Here is a 24515-nt window from a genome sequence, read left to right as displayed (position 1 = left end):
TATTTGGACGATTTGGAGCAATTATTAAACGTTTTTGGAAGGCCGTCAAACTGCCAAGGAACAGAGTGTTTTTTCTTGATTGGAACTGATGTCTTAAGAGTACCGCATACCATTAGCCACACTACTTTCATAGAATGCTTAACGGTCCCTCCAACCATCACTGCAGGTCATCAGCTCAGTTCCAGAATCGCTAGGCCAAATTCACTAGAATTTTTAAGTGTAACTGAATGTTTTGCTCAGATCATGGTAATTGCCTTTGGGCAGTTGGAAGGTGTGATCAGCAGAGAAGAAGAGCTATACTTGCAAAAATACCAAAATTTTTTGCACATAAAAAAAGATATTAGACGAATTATATCGAATTTCAAATGACGAAGTGCTTGCTTTGACAGACAAAAGACAAAACTAGATGATTTGTCTCAAATCTGTGAGGCAACATATTATGCAAAAAAAAATAGTTGGACATTGTTAAAGTAGCTTGTATCGGCAATTAAGCAAATGTTTGGAGTTTTTTCAGTGTTGCACAAAGATGACATAGTAAGTAATATAAAGAACCAAAAGTTTTTTTGGTCTACCATGGATGTTAGTGAAGTGTCAAGGAGTGACGTGCTTTGCGCATTGGGAACCATTACTGGTAACACTGACAAAATAGACCCAAAGTTCTTAGACAGTAGTATGGGCTTATTAATATTATATAGGTTAACGTCGTCAAACATGATAGTAAACAATGGAAGGTTTTGCAATTTGGTGCATATTGGCAAAGGATCTTATGCTGTGCAGGAAATAAACTTAGTGTCCTTGTTTGTTAAGAAACCTTTAATGGCATTAGATGGAAGCAATTCGATAGTCACTTTAAATTTCAACACTTTATTCAATAAAGACATTAACATTGACGAAATTGAACACATGCTTGTTAATTTTAAGAATGAAATGTTTGTGTATTATCTGTTCAAATTTTCCAAGCAAGATTTAATTAATCTTGTTCCATGGGCAATTGTTAATTGGTCAAACAAAAAAATTAGTGTGGAACTGAAAAATTTCATATGTTTTTTGTTCGTACCAGAGAAGTTCTTTTGGCATGTCACGTTCATGGATATGAGCACTATTTGCACCAGAACCACCCTGTTGGTTATCTGTTTGAAAAAAATGTGACATTGCACAATTTCACAACTAAAAAATGGACCATTGAAATTCCAATTTTGACAAAAGTGTAAGTTTAAAAAACGAATTTGGCATTGTTATGTTTTTGAACAACCACATGAAAGAAAAAATATTGCCAGAAAAACGACCCGAAAACCCCAAAGATAAACGAAGAGATACCAATGGAAAAATGTGCAACACGTTGCCCAAAGAAGAAAGTTTGAGCTTATACGAAACAATAGTAAATATTCCTATTAAAAACAAAAGACTCGTTAAGACTGATGAACTTTGCACTTCCATAAAATTGGTCTTAATCAACAAACAGCTAAATCAGTGGCCAAACACCACAGTAGGAGAGGTTTGTACAAAGAAAGAATACGTTAGGTACATTTTCATATTTCGAACCGTCAAGTAAGATGTTGTACCATTTATTAATTTTTTATATCATTAGCTTTGTCACATTGTTAGTAAGTGAAATGTTTATGGACTTAAAAACTTTTAGTCCTTATTTTGATAAGATAGTGGCAGGTTTGTATGCGTTTGATTACATGTTATATTATTATAGTTAAGCATGTCCTCGGAACCAACAGAAGTTGAACACAAGTCGATCACTTTGTCTGCTCAGAACACTAAAATTGTCAGAAATTTGCTAATATCAAACTTGTCTAAGGAAAAGATAGCCTCAGAAATCATTTTATTAATAATAACGTGCAAACTTGGACTGTTGCAGATATGCGTGGTGCGTTCTGCAATATTAGAATCGACTGATGGTGGAAAGTGCTCGGTTCCGCCGATTCAAAGGTGCGTGTCTTTTAAAAGCGAACTTGATGCAAATTTTGAATATTACAGTGTTTGCAACTTAAAAGATTTTTGGGGAAAATTTGATACTTTACTGGAAAGCGGAGAAGGGGTGCAGATAAATATAAATTGTGACAACAAAGAATTAACTTTAAAAACTTTAACCAAAAAAGTCAAAGTATTTATGTCCGTGTTAGTAGATCCTTTTATAACTTTGATTCCAAATGTGAACGAAGATCAATATTTGAGGGTTGAATTGTCATTGGACATGATAAACAATATTCAAAATAATGCAAAAAATTATAAATCTTCAACAGTTTTGAATTTCATACTAGAAAATGCAGTAACTTCTGAAGGCAAAAGAGACAAAAATTTCATAAATATTTAAGTAAAGGAATTAAGCCCAAACGCAAATGTAAACATCATTGGGCTTTGCACTTCTTGTGAAGGATTTGATATTCCAAAAGGAATAAGTTTTTTGGTGCGTAGTGAATTTTTGTACTATGCAATATCATCAACTAAGACACCGTTTAAAGCTGACAGTGGAGTTATGGTGCTTAAATTGCCCATTAATAATTTAGTGGATTTCTGTTACAAAAACAAAAACGAAGTCAGTATCACTTTGAGGGTTCCAATATATGAAATTTTGGAAACTGAATTGACTGAAACCGTAATTTGCGCTTCTTAAAAAAAAAGAGAGAGAGAGAAAACGTTTTTAATTTCAACCTTTTTTTTTTTTCATCACAAATTTATTACACCAAATTGCTTTGTCAATTTATATTTATAATTATAATTTAAACCAAATATGTTTCAATTGTTTCTGACTTAAGATTTTCTATTTCAATTTGAAACCCCACTGAAGATAATGCATTTCTAAAACACAAAGATGTGGTTTCATCGACATTGCGCAATGGAATGTTTCTTTTCTTTTTCTTGCCAGATTTAGAACCACTAAGTATCTGCAAAGTATATGAATCTTGTTTACCGTAATAACTCATATGAATTACACACGAATCTGTTTGTCCAAAATGATAATAATCCAATTTCATTAACAAATCACGTTTTCCGTACAATTCTCTTTGTTCAAAAGTAAAATAGACACTTTGAATATCTGGTGATTGTTTAAGTCGCTTTATCTTTACAGTGTCACACGAAGCCATGATGTTAAAATTATTAATTAACATTAAATTCAAATAGTTTTTCAAGTTTATAACTTACTTTTACATTATTTTTTTCAGTTAACAACAATCTTAAATCGTTTTTTGGCGGCGAATCGTCAAAATAAGCTACGTAATTATCAAAATCTTTTTGTAAACATAAAATGTACTCTCTTAAATCATCGTAATCTTCGGCTAATATTGTATATCCACCAGGACTAGCTTTTTTAACTTGATAACAATTAACATAAATAACATTTACTTCGTCCTTTTTTTTTAGCAAAGTGGACATATGAAGCAATATCTGAGTCTAACCAATTTAACCTTTTAAGAAAATATGTAAAATCTTTCTTTCTTTCTTCGTTTTTGTTTTTGAAAACTATAGTACAAGTGTCTAAACGGCCATTTTTTTCATCCAACAATTTTAATGAAATATATCTTATGAATTTACGAAGAAAATACACATATTAATAATAAAATCGTTTTCTTCTTTTTCTAGATTTTCTGAATTTCGAAGAAGTCTTGACGCCGAAATGAAGAGAGGAACAAGAGACGGACTTTCGCAGAAGTTCAAGAAACCCACACGAGAAGAGATAACAGAAGAAGAAGAACTGTTTTGGAAAAAAGGTTTATTAGGAATTAGTTCTGCCAAAACGTTATTAAATACTATTTACTTCTATAATGGTAAACTATTTGGTTTACGTGCTAGTGATCACAGAAATATTAGATTAAACAATTTCAAAGTTTTCAAAAATAAGATAATTTTTGATGAAAGTCTTAGCAAGACCTTTCATGGCGGGCTAAAAGATATGAAATATTCTCCACGAGTAGTGACCCACATATGCCACGATATTAAAGAAGAAAATCACAGTAGATGTTTAGTTTCAATGTATAATTTATACTTTCAGAAAGTACAACAATTTGCAGAATCCTTAGGAGCTTTTTATTTCCGTCCAAATCGGGATCCTAGTAAGTTCAGTTATGACAAAAGTCCACTTGGCATCAATACCTTGAACAACATTTTACCAAATGAATTGTGTTGCAAAGCTGGCGTACAAAGAAAAACTAGCCATTCCTTGAGAATCACGTGCGCCACAAAATTATTTCAACAAGGTGTGGAAGAAAAAATTATTCAACAGCGAACTGGTCATCGGTCGGATGCACTTTTGAAGTATCAACACCCTTCATCTGCACAGCTAGAAAATGCTAGTTCAATTTTGGACCCTCCGGCTACTGCATCGGAATTTAACGCAGAATTACCAAATTTTGAGGTTGTAACAGAATGCTGTGCATCAGAGATCCTAGAAGAAATAAGTGATGTTGAACTATCTAACATTCCGTTACCAGGTGATTCAAATGATTTGTTCGAATGCTTTTTAAATGAATTTGACAGTATAAGTGATGATTTATTAGCTCAGGTAGAAATGCCAACTAGCCATTTCTCACCTACTTTAAATTGTGAGCCTGTAGCAACTGGCAGTAGTTCAGCTGAGTCATTAAATAATGCAGTTTTTAGCAACTGCACAATTACATTCAATATTAAACAATAAATTAAGTAAGTTAATAATAATCATATATCGTTTGCTTCATGGGTGTGGCTACTTCTGATATGATATATAATGGACAAAGCGTGCTGTATTTGTAATTTATCTCTAAAAACAGCTAGTAAAGTCACTGAGATTGAATTGTTTTGCTATTGTTTTTATTTGCTTATCCCGGCAAGTATTATGCATCGAATATCAGTGGTCTATCAGATTTAGAACACTCATGAATATAAACATGAGTGTTTTAAATGTGATAGACCGCTAATGTTTAATGCATCGTGTATTCATTATCAGCCCCGCACTCCCCTGAAAAATTCAAAACCGCCCCCGACTTTAAGAATCTTGATTTTTTAGCGGGGTATAAAAAACTTGTCACGTGATGTAAATCAAGGACGCCATTGGTCAAATCACCTTATTAATATTCATGAATTTGCTAAGTTAACGTAACTAATTCTGTTTCCTTATTAAAAAATGACATTATAAAAATTTTTGCTCCAATCAGCAAAAAAGGTTACAAAGAACAAATTAAACAGGCCATTAGTTATGCGAACAAATGCTTAAGTATTTTTGGTTTTTTTTTTAACAAAAAGAGCGTTATGTTTGTAAAAAATAGTCTTTTTAAGTATCAACAAGCATCTGAGCCAATTGTGGATGAATGCAACAGCTTAGTTCCTGTGATAAAATATAATGAATCTTTTTCAATCAGCTAGTAGGCGTTCATATTTAACGTAATTTTCCAAAATTGCTTTTTTTTGTGCATCTTTAGAATTTGCAATAAATAATTGCAACTTATCATAGTCAGTTCTGCTTTTTTTGCGCAATCTGTCGTTACGGCTTATTGAATAGCTTTTTTTTCGAAATCTGGCGGTTTTCTTATTCCGTGCGGTACTTCTGAAATTGGAATTTTACATTTGACAAATTCTACCAGAAATGGGATTTCGGCCATTGTTTTAACCTTAATTTCATTAGTTCCAAAAACTGCTGGATACAAAGTGTCTAAACGGCCATTTTTTTCATCCAACAATTTTAATGAAATATATCTTATTATGGTTTGAACTTCATCTCCTGTGTAACCAGCAAATGAGAACCTATAGCCATCAAACTTGGTGTCTTTGATAAATTGTACTTCCGATGAAATATCTGGATGTGCGCATTTCTCCACAAAAGTGTAAAAATCAGCAAAGTTTTCCATTTTGATTCACTTAATCATAAGTTATTTAAATATTTGTTTATAAAAAATATCCTAAATTCAGATAAATTAATCTTACTTTGGTTTGATTGTAGGCAAAAAAAACTCAAAATGAGTACTTTATTTCAAAGTCCAAAGACTTCCACGTTTGGTGGATTTGGTTCTACCAACAAAACTACTGGTCTTTTGGATTCTTTGAACAGCACAAGCTCTTTTGCCCCACAAGTATTACAGAACAATGCCAATACACCTGAAAAAATGATCAGTTTAATTGGCACTGTTAAGGTGTCAAAACTTAGTGATAGCATAATAAATGTTTTTGAAGGTTATTATAAAACTTTTGAGGGTTCAAACGCTACTAGGATTTAAAAAATATTAAACATGGAGATGTTTTCTTCCAATCCAGCAAAAGATGTTTTGGAATCACAGGTGGTAAACTTAATAGATGATATTTGTGGTGATCTCACAAAGATTGCTACCACTGGACAAGAACTTAGCACAGTTGCAGATATGTGTGAATATCATTATCTGCCATTGCTTGCTATTTGTGGTTCTGCTAAAATCACACTAGTTGAGCTTTGAAAATATGAATACAAATAAGGTGCTAAAGTTAATGACTTCCCAGAACCTGTCTCACCTTCGAGCAAAAATAAAAATTGTCCATGTTTCCTGTAATTTTCAGTAATATAAGTTACGATTGTAATAATTGCTGGCCATTTTTCACTTTCAAAACTGGTTTCATTGACTTTTCGCCTCGAACTTCGCTTCCACGGCCCTAACACTAAAAGTGAATCATGGCTAAAAATTGACGGATTAAACCAAGGTTCTTTTCTGCTATATAAGCTTTTGATTTGTAAAAACCCTTTATCTGTTTCAAATTGACCTAATTCCATGATAATGTAACACAGATAGTAGTTTTACTTTTATGAAAAAAAATGAGTTTATTTCAAGCGTAGTGTTTTGTTTTAATTTGCGACACTTGAACAAGTTATAACTATAACATTTGTTTTTATGCACAAGTCTGGCATTTTTTTGACAAATCCTATCAATATTTGCAAGTTGGTAGAAGGATTTAATGTGGTCAAATCTTTAAAGCCTTCGTACAATCTTCCATTTAGACAATATCTTAAAATGTACTTACATCAAAATTTTCATATGTTAATGTATGATAGTTATTAACAAGTTTTATATTAGAAAGGTTTATTTCCAAACTTTTGATATAAATAGGTTCTTTTAACACTGATATGGTTTCATCATTATCTTTAAGAAAAGACATCACTATTATTATATCATCTAGCGTTGATTTATAAGTTGGTATATCAATTTTTAACTGCTTCAAATTTGCAGTTTTATATGTATTAGTTTCAATTCTGGGACTTAAAGCGTAATTGTTTTTTAGTATGACAGATAATCTTTCTGGATTGTACATTTTAACCCTAGTCATGGGCGTTTCTACTTTTGTTAAGTTCAAGGTGTCACTAAATACTGTTTTCACAGTACCTGTGTCGTGTTTGTTGACCAAAAACGGAACTCCATCAAATGCCATTTTGCCGATTGCAACTGGATATATTTTTAGTTCAAAATTATCCATAAAAGTTTTTTTGGTCTGTAAATTCCATACGTCTATTGCTAGAGCAGGATCTACTTGTAAGACGCAATTGCTATTTACCCAAACTTCGATAAGGTGAATCTTACTGATTCCCCAGGATTGTTTTGTGAAACAAACGACATTTATTTCAGAAATAAAATATGCTTCACCAATTGGTCCAAAGTCACTTTTGTTTATTAAGTTTTTGTTTAAATTGTCATTTGTGATTACGACAATTTCATAACCTTTCCGAATTTGTTTTACTTGTTTAATTTCCCATGCTTTGTACGACTTGTTTTCGTCGTTTGACTCAACTTCGTTATGCACGCTCAAAGAAGTCGCACAGTTTGAAAAAGCTACAATGTTATTCATTTTTACGTTATTTAACGCTAAAAAAATAATGTTTATTCAAATTACATCAAAACGTCTTTTAATTCTTCATTAATTTTGGCTATTATGGTATTCATGTGTATTGTACTAGTTCTGTTTTCCGAAACGTCATAAACACAAATGACTATTACATTGGGTTTGCCAGTAAATGCATTTTGCAAATTGCTATAAACAACCCTACTTAAATTGATCAAGGCAGTACCTTTGATCTTGGTTCCAAATTTATTTACTAATTGTTCATAAGTTTCAAAAACATGTTTTTCATTTAAAGCATTACTACATTTAGTCTCAAGTTCTTCAGGAACTTCTTTGTTTTGGCTTAACAAAGACTTCTTTTTCATAATTGGCCTAAGGTCATAAAAAACAGTGGTTAAAACATTTTCCTTTTCATTGCGGCGTTTTAAAGTAATACTTGACGAAATGTAATAATCATTTACTGGTACTGACGTTTTTACCAAATTACCATCTGGTGTTTCCACTGTTTTCATTTCAGTGGTTTTGATCATTTGATGATAACTGGTCTTAGTTAGTTCTTTGCTTTTAATTAGTTCAATAACGGCCTTTCCTTTTTTTTTTTGTTAAGATCGAGCAGTGAATTTAATTATTCATCCGTTAAAGCCTTTTGCAAGTCAACATTAAGAGAAGGACGATCTTCACTTCCATGATAATGATTTATAGTTGCCGATTCAAAATCTAAATTGTATGTCATAAAATTGCCATCTACCAAATTACTACTCTACTAACAAATTAAAATATTCTTTTGTGTCATCCTTTCATTTTTGTGTCCTAATTACAAATTTTGGGTCTTCTTTCATAATTGCAACTAAGTCTTTGGGAGAACATACTGTCTCGCTTGGATTTGAACTTTTTTTCGATTTATCTCCCATAGCTTAACTACAGGTTCTTCAATCGGTTTCCAAGGAATTATTTCAATGTTTCCTTCTTCGTATATATTCGTACTACTTTTTACACTATTTATACAACAATTATAAAAAATTTGTCCTTCGTCAATCTTTCCGCCCAACATAGTCAAATACTTCAAGTGTGCAATCCTCAACTTGCACTCAGAGCAAATTGGAATAAAAGACATTATAATAATGATATGATATTTTTTATGTTTACCTCACCTTGCTCTTTTTGGAGCTTTAAAACGTTTTTTCGCCTTACACTTGGCACGTTTAACTGTGTAACGTCGTTGTTTTCAACAAAAGTTTTTATAATTTTTTTGGGGTTTTCCACTACCTGTTCGCTTATTGAAAACGCACCAACTTCACATTTTTTAGCATCATGATAATAACTGACAGAAACATTGTAATCTTCTATTTGCTTTTTGGCTTTTTCTGCTGTCAAACTTTTCTTGGACAATGTCTCTAGCTCTTTTTCAGTTAAACCAATGTACATAAAGAAGGCGCTATTTACGAATTCACTGCCAAATTCGTGCTTGTCTCTTGTTTCAGTTTTTGTTAGCAAGTCAAATGTGTTTAGCAGCTTTGAAACTATGCCATTTCCACAATCTGCTGTACAGCAATTCAAGTTGAGCCCAATTTCAACCGATTCAATAAATGCTAAATAATCATATACTATTTTTTGCTCGACCCCATTGCCTTCTTCGTTCAATATTTTTTTGTACAAGGTTTTTAGTTCCTTAAAAGAATAAGTGGTTTTGTGCGACATTTCGACTTTTATTTGGACAGTTTCTTCAAACTGGTTGAACAATTCGGCCCTCTCTTCTGTGATTTTAAAAGATTCCAAGTACTTCTCCCAAGGGTTTTTATGCAATGAAGTAGTTGGAGAATACCACCTGTAAAATGAGCACTCATTTTTGGAATCTGGGTGTAACAACAGAGTTAACATTGCCATTGGCAAGAAAAAATGGGTGTCACTTGAAATGTAGTATTCATTAACCACCAACACTCTGAGCATCAATGCGCTAATTTCAAAAATTATGGAACAGTTATGTGTTTTGGTCAAACGTAAGAGGTTATTTTTGGTGCCAATTCTAGTTGGAGCTTTTTCATTTTCAGACGCCTTTGTCAGTTCTTGTTTTGACCCTGCAACCACTAATTCTTTGTTGACCCAACTTTCGGTTGGGACCGGTTCAGACAGTGTAAAAAAGTTTAAGATGCCGCCAATTTTTGGAACGTCGACTTTTGGGGCGCTTACAACAATATCAGTGCCCTTTAAGTGTGTTTTTTTGTCAGCACCTTTTATTTCAAAAACCAAAGCTCCATTGTTGTATGTTTTTTCTTTGTAATCTAACTGGTTTATTCCAGAAACAAACCTTGGCAAAGTGTGTCGACTTAAAAAATCTCTAACTTTTGAAGCGCTCATTGGTTCTAATTTTTCATATTCTTTTGGCGGAAGTAAGAGATAAGTTCTGTTAGTTAAATCATTCGTAAGTGAAAACCAAGTCTTGATCAAATTTTTTTCTTCTAAAATACTTTTTAATTTACCATTAGTATAATTGTCCCAAAACTTTGTGACTTCATTTTCTTCATTGGCCATGATCGATATTTACTTTGTTCCGTTGACAATAGCGTTACATGATTCTGAAAAAATAAAATACATTTTTATGCTATTTCCTGAAACTTTATGGGACGATGTTAAAAATATATATGATGGTATAAAACCCAACAATGATTTGTGGGGACTGCACTGGAAATCTACGTTTGACATTGATGAAAAATATTTGACAAAGGTTGAATTTGACCAAAACATTGACATAGACCTTGAAAACGAACTCGGTTTTGACATCTTAATTGACCACTTTAAAGTCAAACCTGGAGTATGGGCAATTAAGATGGGAGTATTAAAAACAGATTCAATGTTGATTATTCGACAAAAAATATATGCCTTTTCTGGTATTTCAATTTTTACCCAAAACGTGTCAGTAAAAAAAGACAAAGTAATTTCAGACGTAATAATTAAATATGTAAATGACAAAGAATATGATTTTTTGCCTTTCAACGTTTATGATACTAGTTCAGAAATTGAGTTCATATATGAAAATTTTGAACTGACATGCACTGATGGGACAGTGTACTTAACAACTCATTTTCACATACAAAAAACTTTGAACTTAAACTTTAAGCTTTACTTTCCGCAAACTCCAGAAGAAAACACAACAAGCTTTATCAAAAACCCATTGTTCGACCTTAAGTCCAAGATCTTTCCTTATTTGCACAAACAATACCAAACAATTTTTAAGTAACAAAACGAATTCATCCAAAAAGAAATTTGTGATGAATCTTTGGATGAAATGGTTTTGAACAACAAAATTGAAACTGCAACATTTAAATATATAGGTAATGAAACTGACAAAGCATTTAACATTAAACTGTTGTTTTCTGAGCTCGTCTATAAACTTGACTACATAGAAGTTTCATTTGACGAAATGGGGGTTCAGTATGAATATGTTTATGGTGAAAAACCGCCAAAGAACAGCGTCTTAGAAAATAAAGCCAAAATGTACAAAGATTTTTACGGACCGAACTACTTCTTTTGCATACACAAAAGCAACCTTCAAACGATTGTAATGTTCTTAACTGAAAACAACTTCATAAATTTTATTATAAAGAACAAAGACTACACAAAATCATTTGAAGAAATCGTAGAGATCAGCAAAGACATTTCGAAAAAAATATTTGGAGACCTTATCAACCCAAAATTATTTGACCCAAAAAACGTTTCTGACGTTAAAATAAAATTTGACTGGAGCAAACCGATGAACCAAGTATATTATACCAACTTGTCTATAATTCTTGCAAATTTAAGAAAAAGCATGTGCATTGACTTAAGCTCAAAAAACGAAATTGAGTCAACGATGACTGTTCAGTTTTTGCAAATTAGCTCAAAAAATTCCATGTATGCGAATGAGTTCGAAAATTGGACCTCTAGTCCAAAAACCGAAAACTTGAACACTAAATTTTATTCACTATAAACATTTACTTGGAATATGTAAAAATTGTTTTTAACGTAATTAAATGTTACATGTTTCAAATTCCACTACTGAAACGGCTAATTAGATACTTGTGTAAACTAACACTGAACACAAGCAAAAACCTTCCAACTACAAACACTTTGAACAAGATTTTTGAAAAAACCAGGAACAGCAAATTTTTGCAGGGTCTGGACCCACAAAGGTTCAAACTTGTCAGTTTGGGTAACGACAATGAAGAGAAGCAAATTCAATATGCCCAAACCTGTCAATTTACTGACCAACCAAGGCCATTAACCGAAGAAGAGTACAAACAATTGTCCGCAGAAGAGAAAAAAAGAGTCGCAGTGTTGAAAAACTTGACCACTGGCGGAGACCTGATCCTTATCTGTCCACCAAAACGAGAGGTCTTAAATTTTATGGTAGATCCAAATTGGCCAATATATACCGATGCAGAAACAGGCCAAGCCATGACAATATGTGTTGTTTGTTGCAGAAAATGCTCTCCGCAAAATCCAGAAAGACAGCTAAAAAATCAAATTTGCAAAGAAAAAGGGTATTATCCGATCTCTGAAATTAGCAAAAACCAAAACCTGAGCCACATTTTAAAACTGACCACGGTCAAATATAGTTTGCAACTACTGCACATCCCAACAAACATAAAAGAAGCCTTTGGAATAAAGAACATTTACTTTTACGGTCCAATATTTTCAAAAAACGTCGACGTTAAGCTGGTAAATGCAATCTTAATTTCTTTGGACGTTGAATTGGGCGATTTTTGTTCTTGGTGCAAACAGTATTTTAGTCAAAACATTGGCAAGTTAGAATTGTTTTTAGAACTCTTAGATGTAGAAAACACCGAAATTTATGATGTGCTCTTTAACCCTCAGTATTTCATAAACACGTTAAGAATTTCCACCAGAAATTATGCCATCTTTGAATTGGTACTTTGAAAGTTAGTAAAGTAAGTGTATGGGTACAATGTTTTTATCATAATGGACAACAAGCAATACCCAAAAAATATCTTCTTAAGTTCTGACAACCAAAAATACATAGTGATCATGTTCATTCAAGGAACTTATTTTCCAATTGTCGAAATGCCTTTGTTAACTTACAACGGACAAAGGAATTCGCTCGAATTCATCCATGATTCAAGTTCTCATTTGATGCAGTCAATTTACAAGTTTTTAATAAGATGTGACAGAAAACACGTGCTCAATGCAAGAATGCTAATTGACAAAATTAAGTCAAAAGCTGAGCTGAATTTCATATATACTGACATAGTTAAAGGCACTTTTTGCGTCAATGTAACGTTCAATGGTGAAACTTTTGCATTTCCTTTGATCAAGGCAGTCAACTATGATAATATTAAATATTCTAATGGTACGTTTGAGTTTGCCACTTTGGACACTGTCATAAAATTGTGCAAAGAGCTCGAGCTGGAAATCACCAAAGTCAAATGCTATAATGGTTATATTTTTGGCTTGTTCTTAACTAGTGACTTGACTGTTTACATAAAAAAACAAACATTCATTATACAGAAAAAATGCTAGAGCACAAGAGCATGGAAACGATGTTTGATGAGCGAATGTTGTTTAAAATTGACTTTAGCAAAAAAATCACCCCAGATTTAGAAGTTAAAGAAGCTCTTGAAATAGAAGGCGGCAAACGGTTAACTTATTCGTTGTTTGTGCTAAAAGTGCTAAAACTGTTAATACAATACATTCCAGATTTTAACAAAACCCCACAACGCATGTACTTGAAAAAAATAATTAAGACAGAAAACTTTGTAGAAAAAATATTTAAAAGCGAACTTTTTGACCAAGTAACCAAGACGCAAATTTGCACTTTGATTGGACACGAAAAGGACCCATTAGAGTATTTGTTGTATTGTGACATAGACAAATTAAAATCGGTCACGTCAAATGACTATGAATCATTATTGCACCGAGACATGAAAAAACATGTCAAGATCGCTACTGCCGACAAAGATTTTGGCGAAAATTTAACCAAAAAACCATTCACAGACGAAAAGATCGTCTTAAGCGAAGAAATGTACAAAAAATATCCCAAGATAATGCTGCAAGAATTGTTGGCCCCATTTTCTGTAAATTTTTATGACAATCTTATAAAAACAATAATAGAAAATACACCCATCAACCTAAAAAACGCAAAACTCCAAAATGTCGAATTCACCAATATATCCTCTTAGTGACAGATTTTGCGACTGCGGAAGCAGCTTTACCATTGATTATGTGTACGAGGTTGCAAATTGCGCAAATTGTAAAAAAACATTGGAACTAAACAAAAATTACAACAGATTATGTGAATATATTTTGTTGCACAACACTCCAAACCAGCGCAGTTTTATGACCAATTTTAAAATATTTTATGAGCTTAATCTTTTATTAAAAAGTGAATACACTTGCCCAGAACACGACACTCCATATCACCACTTTGAAACAAGCGACAAAAAATACATCTGTTGCCACAAATGTCTTCAAAAAAAGTGGTGATGGTCAAGTATGACCAAAATAACAAATTGTTTGAAGCTCCTACTATTACTGCCAAGTTGCTTGAGTTGCATTCAATTGGGTATCTTGAATTTAACACTGAAATTACCAACAAAACACAATTAGCACTTGAATTGACAAAAAAATTCGGACACCTATTTCAATGTGTCTATACTGTTTGCGAAAATGATGATGCCAAATTTGTAACAATTGGTTCATGCACCGAAGACGAATTTGAACATGTTTGCAATGCACTTAAGTATTAACTGATTGTTTATAAATTAATAAGACCCACATATTAAATTTGTCAGTCTTATTTTTTTTCTTCAACTCAGCTGTAAGGTTGTGGTTAGTTACGTTGTTGTCAAACTCAAATGGTGATAGACTATTTTTTGGAATATGCTGGTCGTTTTTAAAGTTCAAATCAAATGGGCCCAAATAATATATCTGCTCAGTATTACATTTAGAATTATTACCAATACTGTTCAAGAGCATTATTTCATTTTTATGCCATAAAACTTTAGAGTTTCCATAATAAATCGTAATTTCGTCAAAACAGGTCAAATCATTTAGTTCGAACATAGGGTCCTGCGATTTGTCCCCTATTTTTTCGTACATTATCCACATTGAAAACACGTCTGAAATGTTATTGTTAAATATTTTTGCCGAAACGTAAGTTCCTGATTCAACACTATTAAAATGGAACGACTGTAATATAAGTTCAGAAGGTTTGCAGCCCAAGTCTCGAATCACTTTGTCACTTACATAATAATATTCGACTTCGATTAAATTATTAACAACCAATATGTCTTTTAAGTCTTTGTCAAAGTCTTTGTGTAATTCAAATGTCAAAGAATCTATTTCATATCCTTTTTCAATGTTTTGTACCAAGTTTTGTGGTAATGGCAAATTGAAACTAAAAGTATATGTATATATTTTGTTTGTAGAATCTTTTTCATTACAAACCAAGGTTGGGTTGCATAATTTGTCGATTCCAAAATAGTTGGCATTTACTGCCCACAAGTACAATTTAGACATGCACAGTGATGAAATGTCAACTATTTTTCGTGATTTTTTTGCTAAATTAACTTTGACCGTATAGTTATCGTAAAGTGCAAAATAACCACTCATTTCTTTGGTTTCATTTTTGATACTGATTTTATTTTTTGTTGTAAAAACTATATTTATTCTGCACTTGCTGATGTGAACGTTTGGATGCGTCATATTTGAAAAAGTCAATAAAAAAGACTGAACTTTGCTACGTCCCACTTCACCAGTTTGTTGGTACAGTAATGTTTTTTTTATTTCAAGGCCATCATCAGACCCACAGTGTGAACCAACACCAGCCATTTTAATAAACAAAGTCTTTGCTAAAATGACAAATAATATTAAAGGTTTGGTTGATGTCTTTTAGGGTATCTTGACTTCTTTGTGCGTTAACTTTTATGGTCAGTTTTAAAACTAATTTTCCGTTTTTAGAAATATTTAAACCTGAAAGAAAACTATTATTTCCTTTGCATATTTCAATACCTATTGCTGAGTCATAAATGTTTTCTAATATTACTTGACCATTGTAAATTAATTCATAATAAACAACGTGCATTGTCCAATCCACATTTATTTGTATTTTGTGCAACATTAAATCATCTTCTAAAACAATGACACATGATGGAACATACACACGTACGGAGTTCTAAATTTACCTAAATCATAAAAAACTTCTTAGGCCGTTAAATGTTTTGATCCTTTTGTTGTCAATTTTTGGGAGGTCAAAACCTTCAATTACCACATAATCATCTAATATTTTGTGAACGCAATAAGAATGTCTAAACCCAAAAGCCTCATTGTTTGGTATGAGTTTTGACTTGTCAAATGTCACTTCAAGCTCAAAAAGGCAATTAGGCCCACAGTTTGAGTCAACTAAGTAATTGGCGTTTTTATAATTAAACCAAGGCAATTCTACCCTAAATGCAGTTTGTCCATATAAATCAATAATTTGGTCACCTTTAAACCCACATTCACATAATGCATTACCACTTAATGTGATAAATTCTTTGCCATTAATAAACACGGTAACTTTGGACAATAATTCAATAACACGAATCACTTGTTCGGCATCATCTATTGGTTTAGGTAGTACTTCTGTATCTGGAAACATTTTGGCCAAATCGATCACAACATACAAAAAAACTTTTTGAATATAGAACCCGTCAATTCGTGGAATTGCATAAAATGAGGGAGAAGGACCGTATAATGTCCCCTTAGCTTTTTCGACACGCTTTAAAACTACATTTTGAGAACTGATTGGATTGTCCAAATTGGTCAAATTTTTTTTAGAAATTTCTGAAGGTATATTTGTAACTACTTGTTCGATGGAACCATAAATATTTTCAACTTTTGCCATTTTATTTAAATAAGTTAACTTGCTAAAAAAAATACAAAATGAATGAAATACTGCCAGTAAAGCAAAAACATAAAATAATACAAGTTCAAGGCGGTTACAATTTTGAAATTGTTAATGTTGGTTTTTCGTTCAAGTACCAAACTGACGAAACCTATTCGGTCTCAGTCAGCAATTATGTCAAACTTCAAAAAATAGAAAAAGTGCCTTTGTGTGAAACGTTCGAGCAAGATTACATTGACATGACGCTCAAAGGTGGCGAAGTGGATGAAATGATAAAGTTTAAAGACCAGATGTACATTAACGATTTTTCATTCTTAATAATAATAAACAAGATCCAAGAAACTGGTTTGTTTGGAGCTTTCTATTTTAACACCGAAATGACACTCATGCATTATGAAGATGCAGCAACTGGTGCTGTTTGTATATTAATTCCAAACTTCTTAAACAGGTTGCCTGTAAGTTTTTCAAAAATTAACATGCAAGTTATCATTGACTTAGTACATTTTAACAACTCTGAAAAATTTATGATGAGTGGAATATTTTACGGAGCTTCTGTCAGTAAATGGGCAATTGACAACTTGGACATGGTTTTCCCAATAAGCAAACTTTCAATAGTTAATTTATATAACAAGTTTGTCATATTGGCGCAAGGATCTTACTACCTGTATAACGCATCTTTTGAGTCGTTGGTCAGATACTTAGATTCTTTGGTGGATAGTATGTTGAAATTAGACTTGTTGGGCGAAAACGACTTAAGCGACAAATTAACCAAAAGCTTAATCTTGTTGTATAAGATCAAAGTGGGCAGATTGAGCCCAGACTGCAACCCAGCAAACTTGTCTCGTGACAGTGACATTTTCAAAATCAAAGAAACCAAGGACGCCTTGGTCAAGAGGGCTAGGTTTAACTTAAAGTTTTTCATGAGAAAGCTATTTCTAAATGAGCACGACAAAAAGGTGTCAACTAGCGAAATGGCTGCCATAGAAGCAAAAAGCGAAGAACTTTTTTGTGATTTAGTAAATTACTTTAGGTGTCCACAAAATGTGCCTGCCGAATTGACAAATCGGTACAACAGATTTTGCATTATTTTCAGAGGTTGGTTGGAATACTGTGGAGGTGATTGCGGATTCTTTGGAACTGAAGCTTATCGAAGCCAAGATGATTCTGACAGAGGTAGAATGTCATCTTTAAGAAGCATATTAGATTCCCAGAAAAAAACCATAAAATGCAATGGTTTTACATTCGAAGTAAGCAAAGAAAAAATCCCACAAACAGTGTACAAGTTGGTGGAGGTCATTAGAGACCTTTAGCATCACGTTTTTTCCTGAAACCGCAAACGGCAAACTTCAAAAATGTCACGTGACCAAGGTCTTGGAGTCAGGTTTCACGTTCGCGGTCTGCGTTTGTACCTGAAAACCATCGTCTAGAGGTTCGTCGTTTACGGCAGATGCTTTAAGCGTTTCAAATGAATTTTCTCACGTTTGGAACCCAAACTTGTGTATTTAATTCATTCTTCTATCGACACATTTGATTTAAAGCGGTAAATTTATTTGAAAAGGGGCTTATTTTTGCTAAAAAGCTGAAGTGACATAAGCTGAATGAAAACAAACATGGCGGCTCCACGTGCACCTGCTGACTAAAACTTTTACTGGTTCGATATTTCAGGTATTAAAGACTAAACTAGCAAGAAAAAGGTAGCAGATCTTTTAACATCATCTTCTTTTGAGATATGGCTCCGTTTCGTTGGCCATTACAGATGCACGACTTGATGCTCGCCCAAGAGGTAGCTGCACACAAACCTTCAGGAAAGGCTGAATGGGAAGAAATTGCTCAAACGTTGAGTAAAGTGTTTTCTAAAGAAGACAAAAATGTCATTCTAAAAGGGAGAGGCTGCAGAGAACACATGGAAAGACTGTTAGAAAAGTATTGAGACGAGGACAAGAAGGCTTTGAAAAGGTACACTGGTAGTGTAGCTTTGGAAAATGCTGAATATTAGACAAAGGAATACCTGTATTGTCTTTATAGCTTTTAGCTGTTTACTGTATCATCTTTTAGGAAAATAGACTGATTCCTTTTCACCTTATTGTTTTGTTTTTCTTTATTGAAAACTATTTTATTTTATGTGCGATTCAGATCTGGAACTGAGGAAGATTACAATGAACTATGCCAACTTCTTGAAGACATATCAACCTTCAGAAGAGATCTGGAAGAGCAGAAAATCAAAGAAAAAGAAAATAAAAAGATCAAGGAGAAATCAGATAAGCAAAAGGGATTAGAAATGAGAGCTGCAGCCTTGTCTACAATGAAAAGTAAGACTGCAGACTTTCTAATCGATTAATTCATGTTAGATTAACTATCAATTTGCTGAGTTGATGAAATGAAAATAGATAAATTAAGTGCTAGTCGTGTTTATTGCTGTTTTTCACAAATTAATTAAACAATAAAGTGGTTTTCATAAACCCCGAAACAAAGTGTACAATTTAAAGTGTAAGAGTGTTTAATAGGTGAAAAGGCATAATAGAAAAAAAAAGTGTGATAAAGTGTAATATGCCAAAGTGTATTACATGGGTTGATGAAAACCACTCTAGAAATCAAAATAATTAGCATAATTTAGCAGTATTTAGAACTATTTCACTTTTAGTGTTTGTACTCTATTAAAAAGCACTTGAATGCTTTTTAACAGAGCTTGTGATTATCATGAACAGTTTATTACAGATTTACAAATGAAACTTATTTCTTAGAAAGGTAACTTGATGACCAAGAAAGCAGCGGTAGTGATATTGATGAAAGTGACGAGGATGACATTAATGATGGTGATGATGATGATGATAGCTCAAGTAGCGCAAAAAAAGGTGAGACAAGTAAGGGGAAAATCCCATTTTGAGGTGTTGTTGGGGCTTTTGAGGGGCTTTCTCTATATAATTTAGGTATTAATGTCCTTTGTTTGTTTTTAAGCTTCCAAAGTCAAGACTGGGCCAAGGAAAAGAGCTTCAAGGCTATCTGCAATAGAAATGTTGGGGAACAAATATAGCAAAAAAGCAGATTACAGAGAAAAAGAGTTAGATTTGAGGAGACAAGAATTTGATCTACAAAAGAAGAAGTATGAAGATGAAAGGGCAGAAAGGGAAGAAAAATTTAAACTAGAACTGGAGGAAAGAAGGGTGTTTCTTTCTTTTTTAAAAGATAAACTCTAAAGCACTTTTCATTGATATAGAGTTGTGTTCATTCATTGACATGCATCTAGCAAAACCAGTTTGATGCATTTTCAAGATTGTTAGAATTTTTCTAAATTGAACCAGCATTTATTGGCTAAAATCTTTACTGATATGATTTCATGGGCTTACACCATTTCGTTTTGGCATTTTGTTGCCTTTAACCGCCTTTATGTCAATTTTCTCTGACAAAGTTCAATATATGTTTATTAAGGATTCACTCATTGGTTTTACAGATACTTCCCATATTTGTAAAATGAAGCTATATGCAGTTTGAAATTTGTTTAAAAAGGTTAGACAATATGTGCAGTAGTGACTTTGTTAAGTTAACAATGCCTAGATATATCTTATTGATTGGAAAGATATCTCTCTAATGTAGGAAGATCTAATCTAAAGAACTTACTGGTTTGAGACCAATACAGGCAGGTATGAAAATTAACCAGAACACATGCTACCAAGTAATATTTTGCTGTAGGCTGAAGAAGAACCTTTAAATTTCTCTTAAAATCTAAAAAAGCAAACAGTTGAGTGATTTTTCCAAATCCCCACTCAACAGTTACTCTGACTTTACTCATTAGGCTATTGAACTGCTGTTGATCAGGAGGTAGTCGAGCTCCACGGAATGGCGATATGATATTCTGTGTAATGCCATAAGCTGAGTCCCCGTATATAACATACGGCTCTCCGCTGGGTTTCTGAAATCGCTGCAGCTTATTTAGTAGGCCACTCTCGCCAAGCATGAAGGCATCGTGCCTCCTCCCCTCTATAGGACCATACATGTGTGCAATAAGCCCATTAGGAGCCTGAACGGACTGTAAAAAAAGGAACTTGTCAATGTTCTTTTTTTTTTAATGTTGTGTTAATACAAGTTAAAAGTTTGTTACCTGGAATTTTAAGCAATGCGTTCGCTTATGCCCACTGTACATAATCCGTTGATTAGCTGTAGGTCGTGCGATGGGCTTTGGCGTTCCATCAATAAAGCCCCAGCATTGTTCAAGTGGTGCTCCTTTATCGTATATAACTTGTGAAAAGAGTTGTGGGTCAAGCCAAATGAGGTCAAGGGATTCAAGCAGATGCTTGAAGCGATCATAAATGTCGTCCAATACCTATAGAAAAAGGAAAGAAAAATAATATACAAAATTGCAGATTAACAAATTAAGGATGCTGACCAGTAGGTATGTGTTTAGAAACTTGCTTTGTTAAATATGAGACTAAGTTCAGACTCGGGTCTTCCAAATATTGGGACAAGATCACACCATCTATTCGGGTATGCTAGCCTTCGTAGCAAGATCATGAGTGCTTCCATCCCAGTTGCTTTAGTTCTTTGGCTGCAGACGAAATGTTCGGGAATCTGTAAGCAGTCCAAAAGGTGTTCCATGTCGTTCTTCTGAAACCTACGGAATATTTTGCGACATTTTATAAGAGAATGATTGGATGAACGAGAAAGACAAAATAAAACTTAATTAAAATCCTACCTAAACATCGTTTCACAGTCGGCATCGGTGATGTCTTGAAAATTCAATCTGGGAACGTCTTTATTCGTTTGGGGTGGAAACAGAGATTCAACTAAAAGTAAGTCAAGATCGTCTTCATCGCTACTGGAGTTATCACTGCTATCGTCGAATAGCAAAACCGTAATGATATCGTCAAAATTTCGCCTAAATAAACCCATATAAAATACACGTTTTGAGTAGTGATAAATGTCTATGGATAGGGTCACGATAATTTATTCATGGATTATATATTCATGTATTCCTGTTTTCATGACAAATCACCGGAAACGGAAACGAATGGGGTGATGGATCGCCCAATGAGAAGCGGGGACGGGTGACGTAAGGGGTGACGCAAGTGGGGATGGACCGCGCCTGTAATTTTTTTCTTTTTTCTTTTCTTTGAAAAAGTATAAGGTCCCGTGAGCTGGGTTTGAACCAGCAACCTTTGGAACTACAGTCCGACGCTCTGCCAATTGAGCTACCTCAGGCACTTACTTTAGAGGGGTGCTTAAAAAGGTAGTCAAGACTTTTGTTTGGGTTAAAGTTTTTTTAATAGGTGGGATATTCATGACATTTACAAGTACAGGTGTTAAAGGAACAAACACAAGCATGACCATTAGATGCCATCCATCGGTCACGACTTTCCTCCATGTATTTTTTGCGTTGTTGCTTGTGTTCTTCTACTTTGCGCTGTTCTTCTTTTTGTTCGTATGTGCGGAGGGCATCTTTGGAAACCTTGATTTTCCATTGAGCGTAAGCTTCAATGAGGCTGGAGTCACCAGAGTGAATGTGAGGCCCATTGTTGGGATTGACCATGCCAAAGGTATAGGTATTCCAAGCAGGAAGGTAGCTCATGCGTCGTAGGATGCCATGGTTGGTGACCATGACTTTGCCAATGCCACGGTTGATGTCGTCTGCTATTTCCTTGGGAGTATCAGGGCTGTGGATGAGGTAGCGCTTGTGGGTCTTGGGATGGGTGTACCATTTAGCGTCTTCTTCTTCTTGAAGGGTAGGTTTGGCTTTTTGGGAGAGGCTGGTTGTTTTTTTTACCTTAAAAAAAAAGATTTTTTTAAAAAAAGAAAAGCTCCCCTGCGAGGAGTCGAACCTCGATCTCCAGCCAGCTAGGCCAGTATCATACCATTAGACCACCGGGGCTGCTATGAAATAGAGAAGTTAAGTTAAGGTAGTCTAGGGTAGGGATCCGGAAGTGATTAGTATATGCTTTTTTCGCAAAAAAGCGATCGACTAGTTGAGCTACCCGGAACACTCATGCAAGTTAGGTAGAAAAAACTCAAGTCATAGGTGTGTTCAAAGGTTTTTATTGGCCAATCAGAAAGCGTTACACAAATTATCAAAACAAATGTTTTTTAATCAGATAAGTCGTGTCGTCAGACGCGTTTGCCATTACGAAGAGTTTGGAAAGGTGTGGTACAGTTTCTGCATTGGGGGAACCATCCAGGGAGGTAAGCAAGACATGCATCACAGCGTTTGTAGCGGAGGACGTAACGAGTTAGACCAGGGAGAGGACTGAGGTCGAGCGAGGTAAGCGACGCATGTGAGACTGGTAGTCGAGGGAGAACTTGACGTGGTTGAGAGGAGTGTTGGGAGGATGAATTCGTTGATGAAGTCGGACAAGGTGGAGTCGTTGTTTGTGGAGGAGGATGACGTGGAAGGTGTTGGTTTGGAATTCTTGGATGCACAAGCGACTGGCCCATTGGACGGCAGCAACGTCTTTGGTATGACGAATGAACGTTTTAAATAAGGTGTCTAAGTGAGTGACGCAGATTTGGTGTGGAGGTCCAGGGAGGGAGGAACAAGGGACACGGCATGGGGTAGTGATGACGGTGTTGATCCATGTAGCGAACGAGACAGAGGGAATGACAGGCTTGGGCAGGAACGTGATCGGGCAGCGGAGGCATGTACCCTCGGAGAGCAAATTGGCGGCAGTTGAAGACGTGGTATTGACCCGTGTAATCGATGGTCCCTTCTTGACCTGAATAGGGGATGGGCTTGTGACAGAGCAAGCACGGCGGAGGTTTGATCGTGTTGTGGTAGTTGACGTGAGCGATGGGACGGATGTGGATGAGGTCGTGGACGTGGCGCAAGAAGAGGAGCATGATGCGGGCCATGGTGGGTTGAGCCATTTCCCAGATGGGGTCGCCGCTGTACACTAGAGAAAAGTGACCTTCGAGGTAGTTGACGAATAAGGAGCCGGGCCAGTGAGGCAGCGAGTGGGGAGCACGACAGTAAGGACAGGTGTAGTTGAAGCCCGTGCTGAGGATCCACTGCATGAGGCACTCGGTGTGTATGGGTTGGGTACAGCAGGAGGTCATGTTGGTGTCGGAGTAAAGTGTTTCAGTCGGAAGGTGTCGTTGAAGCGGATGATTGGGAAGAGGCGAGTAACAAACGCAGCACTGTTAAGGAGCAAGAGTAGTTTCAAACATGAACAAGAGGGAGCAGTATTGGCAAATGTCTTCGTCAGGGTGAACGCGCTGATCGCAGGCGCCACAGGTATAGGAGGAAAAACAGTCAGGACAGTGAGGAGGCAGTTCCCAAACGCGACGTCGTCGTTTGCGTCGTTTGCGTGTCATGGTAGTCAGGTGGCCACAAAGAGGAACGTAGGTCTGTAATAGGAAAGGTGAGGTATTAAGAATCGCACCAGCCACAACGGCAGGGGTTGGAGTCTTTTTTCTTTCTGAGTTGATCTCTTAGGGTGATGAACAATTGGAAGGTGGGGCATCGATCCAGGGCGTCGGCTACTTCGGTTATGAGATGTGAAGGAGTTCGTTTTTGGAAGTCAGGAGGAAAGAAGAACTGGGGCTTGTTGTTCACTTCGGATCTCTTGGCCATTTCGGTGCATTGAAGGCAGTCAGGATCTTGAGCTTCTTGACACGTACATGCTAGATGGGAGGGGCTGCCTGGGGTGCCGTCGAGGTGTATAGTAGAGTCCTTCTAATGAGGGAAAAGGACAACGTGGAAATGCTTTTAGGAACGATGCTTTGGTAGCGCGTAATGTTTTTTTGGCGCTGACACCCATGATGTATAGGCTAGGATTATCCGTGTGCAAGTAGGGGGCCACGTAGACGTAGACGGACGTGTGGGCATTGAAATGAGAGAGGGGAAGGTCGCGATTGAGGCCATCCACCAAGGGCA

General features: G+C 35.0%; 2 protein-coding genes, 1 non-coding gene and 1 pseudogene across 4 annotated transcripts in view; 2 read left to right on the top strand and 2 right to left on the bottom strand.

Annotated features, from left to right (window-relative positions):
* Window positions 1-1673: 1673 nt before the first annotated feature.
* Window positions 1674-4737, top strand: LOC116299435 (uncharacterized). Its single transcript, XM_031708095.2, has 2 exons — window positions 1674-1938; window positions 3592-4737. The coding sequence occupies exons 1-2, from the start codon at window positions 1709-1711 to the stop codon at window positions 4640-4642; spliced, it is 1281 nt and encodes a 426-aa protein (XP_031563955.2). The 5' UTR covers window positions 1674-1708; the 3' UTR covers window positions 4643-4737.
* Window positions 4738-17749: 13012 nt separating this feature from the next.
* On the top strand, window positions 17750-19948 carry LOC148912675 (uncharacterized; annotated as a pseudogene). Its single transcript, XR_016119190.1, has 5 exons — window positions 17750-17830; window positions 18323-18613; window positions 18791-18966; window positions 19420-19509; window positions 19613-19948. The product of XR_016119190.1 is annotated as an uncharacterized LOC148912675 (transcript).
* Window positions 19949-21777: 1829 nt separating this feature from the next.
* Trnay-gua (transfer RNA tyrosine (anticodon GUA)) lies at window positions 21778-21850 on the bottom strand. Its single transcript has one exon. It is a non-coding gene; the product is annotated as a tRNA-Tyr (tRNA).
* A 53-nt stretch (window positions 21851-21903) lies between these two features.
* The window catches only part of LOC116299430 (uncharacterized), a 41640-nt gene continuing 39028 nt past the window's right edge, over window positions 21904-24515 (bottom strand). The window contains exon 2 of the mRNA XM_089026445.1: window positions 21904-22412. Within this exon, the coding sequence (XP_088882571.1) occupies window positions 21912-22247 (336 nt within the window). The 5' untranslated portion in view covers window positions 22248-22412 and the 3' untranslated portion in view covers window positions 21904-21911. The remainder of the gene's footprint in view (window positions 22413-24515) is intronic.

This window comes from Actinia tenebrosa, unplaced genomic scaffold (genome assembly GCF_029948245.1).
Source record: "Actinia tenebrosa isolate PJP-AT-01 unplaced genomic scaffold, QUT_ActTen_1.0 PGA_scaffold10__47_contigs__length_13832649, whole genome shotgun sequence".
Lineage (NCBI taxonomy): Eukaryota > Metazoa > Cnidaria > Anthozoa > Actiniaria > Actiniidae > Actinia > Actinia tenebrosa.
The sequence above is the reverse complement of the archived record's forward strand: the minus strand, read 5'-3'. Positions and strand labels throughout refer to the sequence as shown.

Excerpts from the sequence above, each read along its gene's own strand:
- LOC116299435 (XM_031708095.2), top strand. The coding sequence starts at position 1,709 with ATGTCCTCGGAACCAACAGAAGTTGAACACAAGTCGATCACTTTGTCT. Across the intron at positions 1,939-3,591 it reads TCGGTTCCGCCGATTCAAAG|ATTTTCTGAATTTCGAAGAA; the intron begins GTGCGTGTCTTT and ends TTCTTTTTCTAG.